We start from the raw sequence: 20,554 nt of genomic DNA on the forward strand, positions 1-20,554 counted from the left end.
TGTGTAAGATAGAGAAAAGAATTCTTGTGAAGAGGTACTTTGAATGGTTTGAGGAAGAAGGGTAGAGAAACTTCAGGCCACAAATGGTTCTCAGCCTTCCTAATGCTGCAGACCTTTAATACAGTTCCTCATGCTGTGGTGACCCCAACCATAAAATTAGTCCGTTGCTCCTCCATAATTGTAATTTTCTTACTGTTATGATTAATAATGTAAATATTAGTGTTTTTTGATGGTCTTAGGCAACCCCTGTGAAAGGGTCATGACCCTTAGGTTGAGAACCTCTGCATATGGCAACAACCCTTTAGGTCAACCCATGGGCTTCTCAGGCTAATATATGAGCCAAGTCAGAACCATATTAAAGTTTGAGAATGGATAAAGGATTAAAGAGAAGTTAAAGACAGGTGGTTACTCTACTATCAGGAAGCCAAAGTCAAGAGGAATCGTAGAGACAGGTTGAGAACTGAAATTAAGAGGCTCAGTGCTTCACACTCACAGGTCAACTGATGACAGAGAGAATGCATTGACCTATAAATGCTTCAAAAGCCTCAGCTGGAGAAGAGTCTCAAGACGAACCACAGAGGTACTGAACACAGGAGGGGAAGGCTGGTGATCCTGATTGTCTGAAAGGAAGGGAGATGCATAGAGGATCGAAGAGTGACTGGAGTGTGGCAGGAAGTCTGTTCTCATGAATCCTGTGGTTAGGCACTTTCCCTTTTCCAGTGGGGAAGATGAGGAAGAAAGAGGAAGATCCAACATAGAAGATACCATTGGGTTGATCTACTTTATCCTCTGAGCCTTTCTGTGGTTTTTGCATTTGTCAATCGGCCAGAAATGAGGGTCAAGGGAGGAGCAGGTAGCAAATAGCACCACAGTCAGAAAGAGGAACAACTTTGTCCAGTTTAGTGTCATTGTTTTTTGTCCTGTGATATACCCGTGTAGGATATCAGAACCTCTTCCTGGTGTTGCCTCCTTTGGCCACTGGTCCCAGGAGGCTCTTGGGCAATTCCTGTCCCTGACAACTTTGCTTCTGGGTGTGTGAAGTTGGCTGTAGTGTAGTATCTGCAGAAAATCCCATCATCCCCCTCTGGTGGAAAACCCTAGCATCTCCCTTTGCGGCTCACACTCAGATAGAACTGAGGGCTGAATGGTGAGAATTGTGGGCTGCCCAGTACCACATTCGGAAGCACGGAGTTAGCTGCGTGGGAGGCAGGCAGTCTCCAGCAGCTTCTTCCTCCACCCAGCTTCACAAGGGGCAAGAAAGTAGGTCTCGGAGAAAGGCTGGGAGCAAAGGAGAGCAAGCTCGGGAAGAAGACGATGCATTAGTCTAATTGCTCTTCTAAAACTAATGGGGCTTTTTATCTCTGAGGAACATTTTCAAGCATTCATGTGATTTGGGAACAAAGATGCAGGTTTGGGGGGAGGGACCCTGGCTTCCCTTTAAATGCAATCCCTCATCTGATGAAACAATCTCTCCCTTCTTGTTTTGTCCTCCCGTCTTTCTGCAGGTCGACGGACTATGGCACCACCTATGAAAAACTAAATGACAAAGTGGGCTTGAAGACCGTCCTCAGTTACCTCTATGTCAACCCCACCAACAAAAGGAAGGTAAGAGGAGGAGTCGGGAGTTCCTGTATTCTCCTTCCGGGTAGCAGAGTGGCTTCAGCCACAAGCCGAGAACAAACACAGCAGCTATGACAGCACTCGTGGAAGGCCTGCTTCATGTCCTGGGAACCCCATAAGTAGGCTACAATGTTAACAAGAGTCTTTAGAGTAATACTGATGATGATGATGATGATGATGATGATGATGATGATGATGATATAAATGATGAGAAAGCAACACCTGTGAAATTATGTAGCTGTGCACAGGACCGTAGCCTTTCTGTGTCTTACTTTTACTCACAGTGGACCTGTGGGTCGAAACCATTCCTGCCCCATTATTGAGGAAAAGATGCAAGCTCAGAGAGATTCGCTAACACTCCAGCTTGAACGGGACCAGGTTAGACTCTGGAGTTCATTCTTTCTCTAGGTTCCTTCTCGCCTGCCTATCTGTTTGTTTATTCATTCATCTCTTTGTTTGTTTATTGGGCACCAGTTTCTTTGTGGGGAATCTCTTCCTTCAAGGGAAGGAGGAGTGTTTCCCGGTTTCTTCTACTTGAACTCCAAGTTCTACTTCAGAGGTAGAGGACCTCTCTGACTCCGCCAGCTCTCTGGTTCTCTCTTGACTGGTGGCTGGGATGAAATCATAGGAGGTCAGGCTTTCACCATGGAATGATATGGGGAGGTTGAGACCTAATTCTTTGAAATGGTGGATAGCCCTAGGAGCCAAGTACTGTCCAGCGTATTGGATTTAGAGAGACGTGCTCTGTCCCCAGCTGACACAGCTCTACTGTTGAAAGCTTAGGTGGATTGGAACCAAAATGATCATAAGGCCATTTCAGTAGCTCTAAAACTCTACTAAGTTTTCTCTCATAATTCAGTTTTCATTCTCCAGTGGCTTTGCAAAGCCCTCTTTCTTCCCCCTTAGGCTTGGGAGTGAGCTTCTGCAAGGCGCACAGACAGAAGACTCTTTGATTCTAACATGGCACTCAGCTCTCAGGAGTGGGCTTCATTTCCCATGCAGTCCTCCCAACCTCTGACGGCAGCCCCTGGTTGTCGGTGATACAAATACCTTGCACATGGTGGCTTGCCGTGCTCAGAATATTTCCTTTGACCGAAATCTCTCATTTCTACACGGAGGCATTATGATAAGCTGCTAGGAGGGAGTGCGTTCATTTGCCTGGGTGCTCATCTTGAACTTGGGACTGTCGTCATGGCGGTGGGATGAAATGTCTTAGTTTACAACTTTTCAGATTCCTTTTAAAATATGTCTCGAAATTTAAACCTGTCATCCCCTGGATTCTCTTCCCAGCTTGCGTTAAGCAAGATTCTTTTGATTCTCCCAGTTCCCCAATCATCTTCAGCTCTCCATTCTCATTGGCGGTGGGCTCCAGCAGGCTTTTCGGTTAATCTCGTGGAGGCTCTTGCTTTTTACCTAATGAGTTATTTATTCAACAGATGGCCGCTGCTTTCCGTGGAGGCTGTGAATCCATCAGATGAGATCTGTTGCCCCCGGCGAAACTGTAAATTGTGCTTTTATTTTTAAAGTTCCTCATAAAAGTAACCATTGGCTTTTAATTTTGTCACTGCATTTTTTTCTTCTTTGAGAACAAGAAATTCTCCAAAACTTGATAGTTCCTAAGCCGTTAGGTTAAAAACAGAAGTTTTTTTTTTGTGTGTGTGTGTGCATGTGTGTGTGCATGTGTGTGCGTGTGTGTGCGTGTGTGTGTGTGTGTGTGTGTGTGTGTGTGTGGTTTCCTTCTCAGCCTTACTCTCGGCCAGGGATGATGGGAAATGTGGTTCTGTCCTCCGGGGAAGCTTTATGTCCAGTGTCTGCTCATCCTTGCAGCCCTTCACAAGCAGGTGAGATGGCGAAGCAGACTTTAGTCAGCTGCCCATGGCTCCACTGTCATGAGTGATGGATCTGTAATAAACTTCCTAGTGGGACCTTTTGAGGGATAAGGCTATGGACATCATCTCTGAGGCTTACAGTGTGGTCTTCCTCACAGGCTGTGAATAGGATGCTACCTTTTTATATAGCAGGCGTCATCATTCTGCATGAGAAAATTGGTAAGATACCTAGAACGTCTTCCATTGTCCTAGGCCAATGATATGGTGGCATCGGAATTATTATAATGACATTGACCTACCCCTACTCCATTTGATATGAATTATGTCTCTCTGATACTCACTGTAATTAGTTTACCACCTGTGTAGGAGTTTGACTTTGTTCTGGTAGTCCGATACTGCAGGATGTCTCTGAGCCTGGCACTTAGAAGATGAATGATAGTGGATTGGATTTGGAGTGATCAAGGTTTGCCTCGGTGATGTAAGGCTCTGTTAGGGTACAGGCTGGTGAGTGCCAGCCTGCAACTTCTTCTTCCCCTTACAGGAAATAAGCATCCCTGGGTCCTCAGAATTCATTATAGTCACTCGAGTCTTGTCCTCGAGCCCACGCAGTATGACAAGTGCCAGGGTCAAGTTTGTTTACCAGACCTGTGTTTTGTACGGTCTGGCTGATGGCTGTGCATTTCCCAGCCAGAGATGCTTCATTCCTGTCTGTGAATCTCTCAGAGAAGGAACCTTTGAATGGACAGGGAATTGCAGGCATGTTGTGTTCTAATTGCTCTGGCTCAAAAGCCACCGCCACCTGCATCTTTAGGGACAGTGTTGGAAATGGAAAGGATAATACACAGATGTAACTGCCAAGGATGTGGTTGAGTCACTGTAGTGTGTGTGTGTGTGTGGGGGGGGGGTGTGTAGTAGATCTGACATCAGCATAGAAATATGATATTATTTTATGGAGCTTCTAACAATTTCCTTGTAATGGGCTCAGTTCTCTGACTTGGGTCTGAAAACTTTATCTCTGCTGTACAGACGAGGAAACTAAGGCTCAAGCAGGTCCACATTTATCTTTGTTAAAAACAAAAAGCTGGTAATAGGTGTCTGAGACTCCATTCTGCTCTCTCTCTGACCCTGGAGATGGGCTGACATTGCCATGGGTCCAGAGCTCAAAAGGATTGGAGTTGTTGTGATAGCAGCAATAACCTGAGGTTTCCGGAGGCTTTCTGCTCATTAGTATCGGAGGATTAGCAGTTTCTGGGCAGTGGAGGGGTGTGTTACACACTCCATCCTTAATTGATTTACCAGTGAGAAGGACAATTACTTCCCAGGATGCACTGCGGAAATGATTTTTCCAATGAGCATGCTTTCCTATGTCAGGTTGCTTGCGGAAGGAGCATTGTATGCATGACCAACTGGTCACATAGGTCCATGCCACTCTCCAAATAAAGCCGAAAAACCCCTATAGAAAACAGAAAATGAAATGTAGAACCTGCGGGCTCCTCCTTTCCTTGACCCACATCTCCTGACAGTCTCGGGGGAATGAGGAGACTAAGCAGTAGGGTGTCACCCCTGCAGCTCACAGATATTAACGTCCCTTGTACCAGAGTCACACAGTAAACAGTGGATGTGTCGAAGCTGTCCTTGTAAAGCACTGGGTTAAGCGTCTACTTCCAAGCAAAGCATCCGAGGGGGGAAGGGTTATGACTTCAGAAATGTGTAATTCTTCCTGGGTTCATAAGATGCACACATGTCAACTATACACACAGACCTAGAGATGCAAATCCCAGGGCACGTGGGAGTGAGGAGAACACGGGTCAGGTGGTGGTTTTTATTGCTACAGGTGCTCCAGATGACTGCCATCATGGGACAATCGATGCCCGGAGTAGCGAGAGAGGGTTAACACACTCTTTAAAACATCAGATTTTCATAAGAGATTTTCTGTATAGAGTTTCTCATAAAATCTCTTTAGGGGCAATTTTAGTAGATGAGGCAAAGCTCGAGGCTTGCGGTGGCAGGATGGGCAACAGTTGCTTTGACCTCTTGTGTTCAGTTTGTATTGTTATTCAAGGTGATAAGAAAGGCCACAAGTGAAAAGTGGACGTTGGCAAAATGGCCTTTAGGAGAGGCGATTACACTTAGGCTGCCCTGTGAGAATGCAACTAGCTATTGCTAGATCAGGGTTCCAGACTAGAAACGAGGCTTCCAGAGAGCCCACTGCCTGACCTTGCTTCTAATCCGGATGGGAGTTGGTATCACTCTTTCACTACCTCCAGACCTTCCCGGACTGAGCATAACTCCTAGAAGCCTAGTTGTTTATAAAGCCCCAGGTATGCCTCGTTCACGAGCCAGGAACCACCTTAGCTTTCCCCATGTCTTTCCTGTCTTTTAAAACCCAACCTGCTGGCTGTCTAAGTGAAATTGATCTCTGTGCTGATGGAGAGGAATGGTTTCTCTCCTGTTCATTCACAAGCACCTTGTTTTTCTTGCCTCCTAAATGAACACAGTTACTAGAGAGCTGGAACAATGTATCAGGAGAGGTGTTTGTGGGAACCTTGGGCAGGAAGGATCAGAGAAATAGAAGGATGTGAGTTTGCTCCCTGAGTCAATGTCCAACCCTGCTTTTTCTTGGTGTGTCCACGGAGAGAATCAGAAAACACTCCTGTCTCCCTTGCTCCCCAAGAAAAAGAAGTAGGTCTCACTGTGGGCTAAGACATCAGAAGAAGGGCAACCACTGCATGAAGAAATGGTTGTAAGCTCCTGTCTTCCTTTGCAAGTGTAAATCAGCTAAGCAGAGGCCTTGAAGCATGTTTTGATTCAACTAATCACTTAAAGGAAAAAGAACCCAGACTAATTCTTGGAAATTCACTCTTTAGTCACGAAGTCCCTCTCTCAGCAGATACATGTATGTGCTTCCCTGTGTAAATTACTGCTGAATGCTGTAGCCAAGAATTTATTTAAAGGCTCATTAAAATGATTGCTATTTTTTCTTTTGCATTTTATTTGAAAATGGGAAGAATATAAACCCATTGCCTGGCTTTTCTCCAAATTGCCCTTTAGGGTTTCTTAGCAAATATATTTATTATCTTTTTTAAAAATAAAATATAATTTCAGTGATATTATCTACCCAGTTAAGAGGAATAACATAAATTAGCTACTTACTTTTTTTTTGAGGGATTATACTTACCCACCATAGTTTTAAATTTGGGTTTTATTGGTTTGAAGTTTGTTGTAATATGAGCGGCGGGGCTGTGTCCCCAGCACCCCGGCCGCCTGCTAGCTTATGCCCGAAATAACAACACACAAACTGTATTCATTTAAACGCTGCTTGGCCCATTTCTATCTAGCCTCTTCTAGGCTAACTCTGGCACCTGGACTAGCCCATTTCTAATAATCTGCTGTAGCCTACGAGGTGGCTTACCAGGGAGATTCTAGCCTACGTCCATCCTGGGTCGGAGCTTCATCGCATATGTCTGCCTGGGAGCTGAGCTATGGCGTCTCTTTGAGGTGTCTTACCTCACTTCCTCTTCCTCCCAGCATTCTGTTCTGTTTACTCCTCCCACCTATGTTTTAAGCTATGAGGCCAAGCAGTTTGTTTATTACTTAACCAATGAAATCAACAGATTGATATATGACACTCCCACATCAGAAGTTTTCATGTGTGTATTGAGGATTTCAACAAAGAATCATGAAAATGTCAGGGTTCAAATCTAAGAAAAGAGGGGTTATTTTTCCTTCTGTGCTATGCTAGTTAGACTGCAACAAGAATCGAAAGGAAACTTGTGTGTCTGGATGGCATATGAGAGGCCCATCCTGTTTACCTGCTAGATCATCTGAGCATCACATGTGTTCAGCACAATCATGAGCAGAGGTTTCTATTCCGACCGATTGTAAGCCAAGGGTACAGGGTAAAGTTGGAACTGGAAAAAGGAAGATGAAGGGCAAACCCAGGGAAGAAGGCTTGAGGGGAAAATAATGAGACTGATGTCCTGGATGGGAAGTGACAGCTAAGAATGTACTTCTGAGGCTTTTAAAAAAGAAGCTAGTGTCTCAGTCTGAAGAAATGAAACACGGAGAGCTGGAGAGATGGCTCAGTGTTTAGGGTACTCACTGTTCTAAAGGACCAGAGCTGTATTCCCTATGCCCCATCTGGCAGCTCGCAAGCTCCTATAACCCCAGTTCCAGGGGATCCAGCGCCCTCTTCTGGCATCTGTGAGCACTTGCACATGTGTGACATTCACACAGACACAGAAAGGATAATTAAATATGGAAGTGAAGATATTTCTTTCATTGCTCTTCCCCTCCATCCCTCCCCCAACTGGCTCTTCTTGATCCCTCAATTTTCCATCCCCTACCTTCTACCCACCCTCAAGTTATTCAGGAGATCTTAACTATTTTCCTTCCTGGGGCCCACCACACCACGTGTGTCCCTCTTAGGGTCCTGCTTCTTGCCCAGCTTCTCAGGGATTGTGGATTATAGCTTTGTTATCCTCTGCTTTACATCTAATATCCACTTATGAGTGAGTGCATACCATGTTTGTCTTTCTGGGTCTGGGTTACCTCACCTGGTTCCACCCATTTGACTGCAAATTCCAAGATGTCATTTTTTTCTACTAAGTAATACTTCATTGTGTAAATGTACCACATTTTCTTTATCCTATGGGGGGGGGGTAGGGAGAAACTATGGGGATAGGGAGAAACCTGGTGATAGACAAGTTCTCAGAAATTCACAAGAATAACCCCAGCTAAGACTCTCTAGCAATAGTGAAGAAGGTGTCTGAAAAGGCCTTCCCTTTAATTAGATTAGTGAATACCCTAACTGTCTTCATAGAACCTACATCTAGTAACTGATGGAAGCAGATGCAGTGACCCACAGCCAAGCACTGAACTGAGTGAGCTCCTGGAGTTTAGCTGAAGAGAGGGAGCAGGGATCATATGAACAAGGCGGGGTCAAGACCATGATGGGGAACACCACAGAGACAACTGACCTGAGCTAATGGGGGTTCACAGACTATAGACCTAGGGAGCCTGCATGGGATCGAACTAGGTGCTCTGAATGTGGGTGACAGTTATATGGCTTGATCCATGGCGGAGAGAACTGGCGGTGGTACCAGGACCTATCCCAGGTGCATGAACTGGCTTTTTGGAGCCCATTCCCTATGGTGGGATGGGAGGGTTGCCTGGTCCTGCTTGAAATTGGCATGACAGACCTTGTTAACTCCCTAAGGAAGGCCTTACCCATGCTGAGGAGTGGATGGAGGATGAGAAGGAGGGAGATGGGGGACAGGAGAAGGGGAAGGAGGGGGAACTGGGGTTGGCATATATGATAAAAAGTAATTTTTTAATTAAAAAGGAACATAAAATATGGATGCGAAGGCAGGGGAGTACCAATCGGTGTGTTGGGTTTCAGAGCAGCAAGGTGAGGGGAGGTAGGAGCAGAAATTCTGCCCCCCCCATACTTCAGGAGTGGTAGAGTTAGTACTCCATGTTGAAGGATATGGGGTCCGTAGCAGCTTTGCTAAGAGGCCCCACAGCATGAGAGCAGTATAAGGAAGGCTGGGGCCGTGCCTCTTGGACCAAGGAGGAATCTCAGCAAATACATCTGGTTGACGGTGTTTCCTCAGCTGTTCAGCCTTCAGTTGGCCTCCAGGCTCTGTTTTATTGAACATCACAAGTAAGAATAGTGTTTTTAGGGTTTTCAGGAGCAGGATGCTGCATCCTTCCTGAAGTTTTAGTGTGCAGTGTACAGAAAGTGCCTCCCACTGCCCCTGAAGTTCTAGTATGCAGTGGTACAGGAAGTGCCTCCCACTGCCCCTAGCTGCATATCATGATGAAAACAACCACCACTAGGAAAAGAAATGACTTCTGTTTTATTTCAGCCTGGGTGAGCTCAACCAAGCAATGTGATTGCTCCTGGTATTCATGCTCGCCTTGCCCCTACACTCGTATTACCAGCCCAAGCTCATAGTAACAGAAGGTTTTACTCAGAACACATTATGCTGGAGAATGTGTCTAGGTAATAAGGATGGGAGTTCTGGGAGCCTCGGATCAGCCAAATTTCTCAGGCACAACTTTGGAGTTGGTACTGCCTAAGCTGGGTTCTGTGTCAGCAATGCAGAGACACTGGCCTCCTGGACAAATGGAGGGCAGTGCTCATACTAGCAGCCCTGTGTGACCAACCAGAGAGAGAAAACAATCCCGAGAGGACAGAGCTATGGAAAATGTATATGACTGTCTCCTGTCTGGGCTGCTGGAGATAGAGAAGGCGGGGTCTCACCTAGAATGTCTCTGCCTTCTGTTCTCGCCACACCTAGCAAGGCCGGCAGTGGTGTCGGGGAAAGAGCTTCATATGTGGCCCATGCCCTTCTTGCTGTGTGACCTTAAATGCTTTATTGAACTTCTTGAAGCCCCTCTTTTTACATCTGTCAGTGGTGTTTGTAGGAGTGATTTTAATTTTTCAGAATCGCTTTAAGAATTGAACAAGGATACCTGCAGCAGGCCTGGTGTGAAGCCGGCGTTCTACAGTATAGCTTCTTTCCTCCACTTAAATGGTCTTCTCTTTGGCCTTTTCCTCTGCTCAGCGATATCTTCCAGGTCCCAGGTGCTCTTGACCCGTGTAGCCTATTTCTCTCCTGGGAGAAGAAATCTATCTATGCCGTTCTCAGTCTAGCAGAGTACTTTCACCTTCTACAAGAAAAGTTACCTTCTCTGTGCCCCTCTGTTTCACACTCTCTCCACCCCTTCATGAACAACTCGTGGGTCATGTGTCACTTAATGAAGGAGAAGTCTAAATTAATGTTTTTAGAGCTCTGACAGGTATATACAAAGCATTTCTACCCATCGTTTTCCAATCCCCAGTTGACAAGCAGAGCTAACCAGAGCACAGATTCATATCCTGATTTGCCTGCTCCAGAGTTTCAGACATCTTCATCATGTCACCCCTTCACCAAACTATCTGCTCCTCCCTCCCTGTTCCCCACTTCCACCGAATTTTACTTACTCCTTCCTCACAGTGAACCCCCACAACTCTACCTGCTCCTCCATAATCGCTGTGCCTCTCAAGCCAAACTCTGCCCCAACTGTGCAGAAACAGATACCTTGTTGACTACAGGTTAGCTCCTCTGACACTCTAGATCTTCTTGAAGGGCTGGAGAATTCTGTGTACTGACAGCCTAGACCTCACACTGGTGGATGTATTTAAGGACAATGTTCACTTGAAAGTAAGAGCTAGTGACCTCAAATCTGAGACTTTCAGTTATAAAAGCTAATATTGGCCAGGCATCTGGAGCTGTGATTTTCCTGACTGTGCATTAGAAAGAGAAGTACGAGTAATGTTTGCTGAAAATTTCAATCATGCAAAAACCATCAGAAGTCTTTCTTGGTCATGTCTCTAATGCGACTGATGAAGAATCTGAGTCCCTGTAAGAGGAGAAACGTATCAGGTCTTCATGGCCACTTAAGTGAAGAACCATGGCTTTGGTGAGTCTCAAGAAACTTCCTGCCAAATTGCCCTGGCAGACACTGCATGGCACATGACACAGCATGAAGCTAAGGGCAAAGCTGACAGCTGAAAGTTGGTGGTGCTGTTGACTTAGGAATCCCAGAGCTTCCATGGCACCAGTGGTAGGAGAGTTTAGGTAGATCCTTCGGGTCAGGGTAACTCTTCTGAAGAATGTGCCCTTTGGTACATAGTTGCTATGTCGGCTCCACAAGATCAAGTTGGACTTGGATTAGCCACACAAGGCAAGATCAGAAGAGAACATGAGCCATGGTTTAATGAGAAAAGCACTCCAAACCAGGGAACATTTGCTTAACATACTAAGGGTTAGAGAAGGCACCAAACAGAAAGGAGGAAAACTAACCCAACTCAAGGAGGAAACTAGAAATACTCGAACCTAATCTGGACATAAAGTGTAAAGTAGGCTGAGCGTAAGGTTCAGTGATGAGCTTGGGGAGTTATTGGCAGCTTAGGTTTTTCTTTTTCCAGTACTTTTTGTCCATAGGATGGTATCAGATGGGGCACTTGACTGATTAATAAAACAGCCAGGCTGGGCTAGACAAGGACAGCCACATAAGAAGAGTTGCAGAGAGATAGGATGCAATTATCCAAAGTGGTCCTTGGCCTGAACCTCAGGTCTTCCATCATCCAAGAAGAGGTGATGGCAGCAAATGTATGCAGGAAAGATTTCTCGGACTGCACTCTGAGCCTGCGGAGAAGAGCGAGCTGATGTCTGAGCCGAGCTTAGCAAGGCTGCTTGGTAACAAGGTTGGGAAAGATGAACTCCTGGCTTGCTGGTCTCCGCTGCCCCACCCTGATCCCAAGTCACAGAGCATTAGCATTCGAGACCTCGAGGGAGAGTGGCCTCACAGACAGAAGGTTGTAAAAAGTTATTTCTCTGTGGAGATTTTTCTCAGTATTAATAGCTTCTTGACGTGGCTGTCTGGAAAGCTGTCTTGCTTCAGCTGGACCCTAAGCCAATTGCAAATGGTTTGGAGCACTCCCTGTCACCTCTCTTCTTGAGTGGCTATAAAGATAATTTCTCTTTAGTCTCCCAGCTGGTTGCACGTGAGCCTGTCTGTGTTGAATCTGCCCTTGTGTAGGAAGGCAGGAGCCTGAGGCTTGAACTATCAACCCTGGACAACAGGGGCAGTGAATCATAAAGGTATGTGTATGCCTGATCTTTTCCAACGATGGTTCCCAGAGGACTTGTAGTTTGTCTTCGGGAATCAATCACTGCTTTGATCATGCAAATCCTTGCTTAGGAACATTCCACCGAATCCCAAATTGGAGATGTCCATGCTTTTGCTTGTAGATCCAGAGGTTTTCAGTCTAGCTCTTTGGGCTTTAACTTGCCCTGTTCAACTGTTCCTACTCTATCATCTGGCACAAGTTTTAATTGTTCAAAACTTCAGGCCATTTTGTATAAAATGGGTTCTCTTCCTGCCTCCCTATGTCAGCCGGCACACTTCGGCTCCATGACTTACAGAGAACTCCACCTTCATTCCTGAAAGGTGAGAAATTGTCTACTTCTTGTGATAAAATTCAAGTCTCTGATTCAGTAACATCATCCAGAACACAGCTCTTTCTTTCTTCCCTGTCATCTAGAACTATCCTCTGTCTATGGCCTAGGAAAACGTTCCCGTCTTGGATGACAGTGTTTGCAGGGGTTCTAATAACATACCCAGGTAGGAAACTCTCCAGAAGCATAACACAAGGTATTTTGAGTGAGGGTATTTCTCCCAGCAGCCCCCAGCCTCCAGCATCACATTGTGTTGGCATGCTCACATTTAGCTCAGCTGGCCTGTGTGGTGCCAAGATTCATCCTATATGGAAGGCAATACCAAAATAAAATAGGTGTTCCATTAACAAGGAAAGGCATAGCAAAAGTCATATAAGTAACAAAGCTCATCATACCACCTCATAGGATCTTTTGAACATCAACTGAGATCAGCCATCTAAGTTTAGCGTTTTTCTTATTTTCTGCCTTTTCTATCTGTACCATGGCTCTCAATGACAGGTGCTCACTGCAACTAGCAAAAGTGTACTCCTCTTTCAACACTTAGCATAACCTCCCATGAAGCTCTCCTGACACATCAGTACCGAATCTCATCTGAAATCCTAGGTAGAATTCTAGCCCCGACTCTTGCAGTCATACAGCTGTAAATGGGTGGATTGCTGCCGATAATCTGAAGGGATTAAAAGTCCTGAGTCGCAGATCCTGCCAATCCCAGTCTTCTTTTTCTTCTCTTCCACGCTGTGACTCTGCTTTCTGGAGGAGGCTAGAGATAGAGTTTAGGTCCCAACTGCTGTGGACTCCAAAGAGGACCACCAAATGAATCCGAGGCTTGGGAAATCTGTCCTAATAGAGATTTCTTCATATAGGACACAAAATTCATTTTAAAAATCCAGCATGCAGTATACTTACCACATGACTTTGCACCAAGGATGCCGTCACCTTGTGCAACACCAACAGATGGGACCTGAAACACTGTGATCAGATTTAAGACGATTGAATGTCGTAAATTTTAGTGTTTTTGCTATACATGTGCTGTCTATGTTTATTGAAATATAATGGCTTCATGAGGAAAGCAAGGGCCCAGCCCTTTCCTGCTATCGTTCCTCATACTTAGCTATCATGTTGGTATATCTTTGTATTGGATTGTGCTAGCATGTTTGGTTTCTAAAATTGCTATTTGTGTTGCTGATGAGTTTCATAAAAATTGTTAAATGAACTTTGATTTGGGATTAGGAAAGAATTTAAAAATAATTCCTGAGATGGCCTTAAAAATATCTCTGTCATTTGGACTACCTATTTATACAAGGTTACCTTTTTGACATTTGTGTTTATAAAATCAAAATATAAATCAACAATGAAAAATGGTGAAGGTACCTTATAGCCTGCAGCATCAAATATTCAGCCAAGATTTAGTTACCCATGTAAAAATAAACACATTTCACTAGTGCGTAAATTTGTTTGTCTTCAATAAATGATAAGATGTATATATGCTATAGTGTTTTATGATTAAATTTTTATCATTTGTTATAGTGATAATTTGACTGTATACTTATTTTGTATACATATATACATAAGGTCTCTTAAAAATTTATCAGGTGTAAAGGAGTCACATCTGGGAAATCTGAATATGTCCTGGTTCAGTGCTGGGGTCACAGCTCGGTGAATAAAGAGCTTGATGCCAACATGAAGGCTTGAGTTTGAGTCCCCAGCACTGTGGTGTCTGCACGGTGTGCCTGGTGCGGCAGTGTGTGTCTGCACGGTGTGCCCGGTGCGACAGTGTGTGTCTTCACAGTGTGCCTGGTGCGGCAGTGTGTGTCTGCACGGTGTGCCCGGTGCAGCAGTGTGTGTCTACACGGTGTGCCCGGTGCGGCAGTGTGTGTCTACACGGTGTGCCCGGTGCGGCAGTGTGTGTCTGCATGGTGTGCCCGGTGCGGCAGTGTGTGTCTGCACGGTGTGCCCGGTGCGGCAGTGTGTGTCTGCATGGTGTGCCCTGTGCGGCAGTGTGTGTCTACACGGTGTGCCCGGTGCGGAAGTATGTGTCTACACGGTGTGCCCTGTGCAGCAGTGTGTGTCTTCACGGTGTGCCCGGTGCGGCAGTGTGTGTCTGCATGGTGTGCCCTGTGCGGCAGTGTGTGTCTACACGGTGTGCCCGGTGCGGAAGTATGTGTCTACACGGTGTGCCCTGTGCAGCAGTGTGTGTCTTCACGGTGTGCCCTGTGCAGCAGTGTGTGTCTGCACGGTGTGCCCGGTGCGACAGTGTGTGTCTTCACGGTGTGCCCGGTGCGGCAGTGTGTGTCTACACGGTGTGCCCGGTGCGGCAGTGTGTGTCTGCACGGTGTGCCCGGTGCGGCAGTGTGTGTCTTCACGGTGTGCCCGGTGCAGCAGTGTGTGTCTGCACGGTGTGCCCGGTGCGGCAGTGTGTGTCTGCATGGTGTGCCCGGTGCGGCAGTGTGTGTCTTCACGGTGTACCTAGTGCAGCAGTGTGTGTCTACACGGTGTGCCCGGTGCGGCAGTGTGTGTCTACACGGTGTGCCTGGTGCGGCACGGTGTGTGTCTGCACGGTGTGCCCGGTGCAGCAGTGTGTGTCTGCACGGTGTGCCCGGTGCGGCAGTGTGTGTCTGCACGGTGTGCCCGGTGCGGCAGTGTGTGTCTGCACGGTGTGCCCGGTGCAGCAGTGTGTGTCTACACGGTGTGCCTGGTGCGGCACGGTGTGTGTCTGCACGGTGTGCCCGGTGCAGCAGTGTGTGTCTACACGGTGTGCCCGGTGCGGCAGTGTGTGTCTGCACGGTGTGCCCGGTGCGGCAGTGTGTGTCTGCACGGAGTGCCCGGTGCGGCAGTGTGTGTCTACACGGTGTGCCCGGTGCGGCAGTGTGTCTTCACGGTGTGCCCGGTGCGGCAGTGTGTGTCTGCATGGTGTGCCCGGTGCGGCAGTGTGTGTCTTCACGGTGTGCTCAGTGCGGCAGTGTGTGTCTTCACGGTGTGCCCGGTGCGGCAGTGTGTGTCTTCACGGTGTGCCCGGTGCGGCAGTGTGTGTCTTCACGGTGTGCCCGGTGCGGCAGTGTGTGTCTTCACGGTGTGCCCGGTGCGGCAGTGTGTGTCTACACGGTGTGCCCTGTGCAGCAGTGTGTGTCTTCACGGTGTGCCCGGTGTGGCAGTGTGTGTCTGCATGGTGTGCCCGGTGCGGCAGTGTGTGTCTACACGGTGTGCCTGGTGCAGCAGTGTGTGTCTGCACGGTGTGCCCGGTGCGGTAGTGTGTCTACACGGTGTGTCCGGTGCAGCTGTGTGTCTACACGGTGTGCCCGGTGCAGCAGTGTGTGTCTACACGGTGTGCCCGGTGCGGCAGTGTGTGTCTGCACGGTGTGCCCGGTGCGGCAGTGTGTGTCTACACGGTGTGCCCGGTGCGGCAGTGTGTGTCTGCATGGTGTGCCCTGTGCGGCAGTGTGTGTCTGCATGGTGTGCCCGGTGCAGCAGTGTGTGTCTGCACGGTGTGCCCGGTGCGGCAGTGTGTGTCTACACGGTGTGCCCGGTGCGGCAGTGTGTGTCTGCACGGTGTGCCCGGTGCGGCAGTGTGTGTCTGCACGGTGTGCCCGGTGCAGCAGTGTGTGTCTACACGGTGTGCCTGGTGCGGCACGGTGTGTGTCTGCACGGTGTGCCCGGTGCAGCAGTGTGTGTCTACACGGTGTGCCCGGTGCGGCAGTGTGTGTCTGCACGGTGTGCCCGGTGCGGCAGTGTGTGTCTGCACGGAGTGCCCGGTGCGGCAGTGTGTGTCTACACGGTGTGCCCGGTGCGGCAGTGTGTCTTCACGGTGTGCCCGGTGCAGCAGTGTGTGTCTGCACGGTGTGCCCGGTGCGGCAGTGTGTGTCTTCACGGTGTGCTCAGTGCGGCAGTGTGTGTCTTCACGGTGTGCCCGGTGCGGCAGTGTGTGTCTACACGGTGTGCCCGGTGCGGCAGTGTGTGTCTTCACGGTGTGCCCGGTGCGACAGTGTGTGTCTTCACGGTGTGCCCGGTGCGGCAGTGTGTGTCTGCATGGTGTGCCCGGTGCGGCAGTGTGTGTCTACACGGTGTGCCTGGTGCGGCAGTGTGTGTCTTCACGGTGTGCCCGGTGCGGCAGTGTGTGTCTTCACGGTGTGCCTGGTGCAGCAGTGTGTGTCTGCACGGTGTGCCCGGTGCGGCAGTGTGTGTCTGCACGGTGTGCCCGGTGCGGCAGTGTGTGTCTGCACGGTGTGCCCGGTGCAGCAGTGTGTGTCTACACGGTGTGCCTGGTGCGGCACGGTGTGTGTCTGCACGGTGTGCCCGGTGCAGCAGTGTGTGTCTACACGGTGTGCCCGGTGCGGCAGTGTGTGTCTGCATGGTGTGCCCTGTGCGGCAGTGTGTGTCTGCATGGTGTGCCCGGTGCAGCAGTGTGTGTCTGCACGGTGTGCCCGGTGCGGCAGTGTGTGTCTACACGGTGTGCCCGGTGCGGCAGTGTGTGTCTGCACGGTGTGCCCGGTGCAGCAGTGTGTGTCTTCACGGTGTGCCTGGTGCGGCAGTGTGTGTCTGCATGGTGTGCCCGGTGCAGCAGTGTGTGTCTGCACGGTGTGCCCGGTGCGGCAGTGTGTGTCTGCACGGTGTGCCCGGTGCGGCAGTGTGTGTCTGCACGGTGTGCCCGGTGCAGCAGTGTGTGTCTACACGGTGTGCCTGGTGCGGCACGGTGTGTGTCTGCACGGTGTGCCCGGTGCAGCAGTGTGTGTCTACATGGTGTGCCCGGTGCGGCAGTGTGTGTCTGCACGGTGTGCCCGGTGCGGCAGTGTGTGTCTGCACGGAGTGCCCGGTGCGGCAGTGTGTGTCTACACGGTGTGCCCGGTGCGGCAGTGTGTCTTCACGGTGTGCCCGGTGCAGCAGTGTGTGTCTGCACGGTGTGCCCGGTGCGGCAGTGTGTGTCTTCACGGTGTGCTCAGTGCGGCAGTGTGTGTCTTCACGGTGTGCCCGGTGCGGCAGTGTGTGTCTACACGGTGTGCCCGGTGCGGCAGTGTGTGTCTTCACGGTGTGCCCGGTGCGACAGTGTTTGTCTTCACGGTGTGCCCGGTGCGGCAGTGTGTGTCTGCACGGTGTGCCCGGTGCGGCAGTGTGTGTCTACACGGTGTGCCTGGTGCGGCAGTGTGTGTCTTCACGGTGTGCCCGGTGCGGCAGTGTGTGTCTTCACGGTGTGCCTGGTGCGGCAGTGTGTGTCTTCACGGTGTGCCCGGTGCAGCAGTGTGTGTCTGCACGGTGTGCCCGGTGCGGCAGTGTGTGTCTGCACGGTGTGCCCGGTGCGGCAGTGTGTGTCTGCACGGTGTGCCCGGTGCAGCAGTGTGTGTCTGCACGGTGTGCCCGGTGCGGCAGTGTGTGTCTGCACGGTGTGCCCGGTGCGGCAGTGTGTGTCTGCACGGTGTGCCCGGTGCAGCAGTGTGTGTCTACACGGTGTGCCTGGTGCGGCACGGTGTGTGTCTGCACGGTGTGCCCGGTGCAGCAGTGTGTGTCTACACGGTGTGCCCGGTGCGGCAGTGTGTGTCTGCACGGTGTGCCCGGTGCGGCAGTGTGTGTCTTCACGGTGTGCCCGGTGCGGCAGTGTGTGTCTTCACGGTGTGCCCGGTGCGGCAGTGTGTGTCTACACGGTGTGCCTGGTGCGGCAGTGTGTGTCTTCACGGTGTGCCTGGTGCGGCAGTGTGTGTCTGCACGGTGTGCCCGGTGCGGCAGTGTGTGTCTTCACGGTGTGCCTGGTGCGGCAGTGTGTGTCTGCATGGTGTGCCCGGTGTGGCAGTGTGTGCCTGGTGCGGCAGTGTGTGCCTGGTGCGGCAGTGTGTGTCTGCACGGTGTGCCCGGTGCGGCAGTGTGTGTCTGCACGGTGTGCCCGGTGCGGCAGTGTGTGTCTACACGGTGTGCCCGGTGCGGCAGTGTGTGTCTGCACGGTGTGCCCGGTGCGGCAGTGTGTGTCTACACGGTGTGCCCGGTGCAGCAGTGTGTGTCTACACGGTGTGCCTGGTGCGGCAGTGTGTGCCTGGTGCGGCAGTGTGTGTCTACACGGTGTGCCCGGTGCGGCAGTGTGTGTCTACACGGTGTGCCCGGTGCGGCAGTGTGTGTCTTCACGGTGTGCCCGGTGCGGCAGTGTGTGTCTGCACGGTGTGCCTGGTGCAGCAGTGTGTGTCTGCACGGTGTGCCTGGTGCAGCAGTGTGTGTCTGCATGGTGTGCCCGGTGCGGCAGTGTGTGTCTGCATGGTGTGCCCGGTGCGGCAGTGTGTGTCTGCACGGTGTGCCTGGTGCAGCAGTGTGTGTCTGCATGGTGTGCCCGGTGCGGCAGTGTGTGTCTGCATGGTGTGCCCGGTGCGGCAGTGTGTGTCTGCACGGTGTGCCCGGTGCGGCAGTGTGTGTCTGCATGGTGTGTCTGCACGGTGTGTCTGCACGTGTGTCTGCACGGTGTGCCTGATGTGCCAGGGTGTGAGGGGGAGAAAGGAGAATCCCGAATGTTCCTGGACCTGCTAGCCTAGTATACTTAGCAGTTACCAATAAGAGGCCCTGTTCTAAACAATATGGAAGTTGAGGACCTAAGGTTATTATCTGACCTCCATACGCAACCCTTAGTACATACTCACCTACATCCTTCTATGCTTTCACGTGAAACACACATGCATGCACACACGCGCGCACACACACACACATACACACACAATGAAGAGATAGAGACATTCCTGAGGGACAGCAGACATTTTTTCTTTTTCATATTTTTTTATTTTTTTAAAAAAACTACTTCTCATCTTACATACTAACCCACGTTCTTCCTTCCTCCCCTTCTCACACCCCAGTTTCCCCCTTCCCATCTCCTATTCACTCCTCAGAGGGAGTACGGCCATCCTTGGGGAGTTCATCCCAGTGCTTGGCTGTGGGTCACTGCATCTAGCAGGCATGCATTGTTAGTGTCCAGGATGTAACAACGTAACATCAGGTTTTATTACCTTTGGCAAGAGTAGTGGATGGCTTAAATATTATGGCTATAGAACAGGAACTATATTTCATGTTTTTTTTTTAAGTCTCTAGATATCGCCTTACACACAGACTGGACACGTTATATAAAAAAATCAGTACATTTAAAAGGATTGTGTTCTTATCAATCCCTTTGGGTGTGATGATTTTAAAAGTTTTAAAATACTTTTCTGGTTACAACAGCAAGTACCCTCATTCTCTGCCTCTGGTTTTCACAGACTTACAGCCCAAATTGCTGGTTTAGTCTTCTGCAGAGATATGGGCACATTCCTGCCTCCTCAGTTCCCAGCTCCCTGTCATTTCCAGCCTTCACTGAGAATTATCACTGATTTAGGAATCTGATTGTGGTCCATTTCAGAGAGCAGAGGCAGATGAAGACAAAGATGACTTCATATTACTCCCAAAGTAGCAGAGTCCTATAAAAGGCCTCTTATGTATTGCCTCCTTTTTTTCAGGAATGACTTCACAGTGTGGCAGACTTGCAGGGAGCCTGGGGATTCTGAATGGCACAGCCTTCACCTGGCTGATGAGAATTCTCTCAGTGACTGTAGTGTGTGAAGGGGCATTGTTAAATAATAGTAATAGCTAAAAGTATGCTAGAGTCTGGAATAATCATTCTGTGATTGATTTTCAAAATAGTTCTTTAATCCTTATGACATTATATTTAATCCAATTTTGTAATATGGAGATAGAGTCTGAGAAAGATTAAACACCCTAGAAGAGGGTATTGGAGGAATGGCTTGGTCGTTATGAGCCCTTGTTTCTCTTAAAGATGACATGAATTTGGTTCCCAGTACCTATGTGAGTGGCTCTCATTAGCTCCAGGGTATATGATACCCTCTTCTGTCCTCCATAGGCACTACACTCTTGTGTTCACATCCTCCTGCAGACATGGCATACACATTATTAAAAATAAAAATGATTTAAAAAACCTCAAGAATATTAGAAGCCAAGTCTTTCAAGTGAGGTTTGATTGACCCAAGATTCTACCCTCTGACACACTGTATCCTACTGAGTACCCTCTGACACACTGTATCCTACTGAGTACCCTCTGACACACTGTATCCTACTGAGTTCTAGAAAGAGTGCATCCCTAGTACC

The 20,554-nt window shown here is 49.2% G+C and overlaps 1 protein-coding gene across 1 annotated transcript in view; it reads left to right on the plus strand.

Annotated features, from left to right (window-relative positions):
- The window catches only part of Sorcs3 (sortilin related VPS10 domain containing receptor 3), a 648,362-nt gene that overhangs the window by 308,778 nt on the left and 319,030 nt on the right, over window positions 1-20,554 (plus strand). The window contains exon 3 of the mRNA XM_075974355.1: window positions 1,506-1,605. Within this exon, the coding sequence (XP_075830470.1) occupies window positions 1,506-1,605 (100 nt within the window). The remainder of the gene's footprint in view (window positions 1-1,505; window positions 1,606-20,554) is intronic.

The sequence above is a fragment of the Microtus pennsylvanicus genome, chromosome 5, assembly GCF_037038515.1.
Source record: "Microtus pennsylvanicus isolate mMicPen1 chromosome 5, mMicPen1.hap1, whole genome shotgun sequence".
Taxonomy (NCBI): domain Eukaryota; kingdom Metazoa; phylum Chordata; class Mammalia; order Rodentia; family Cricetidae; genus Microtus; species Microtus pennsylvanicus.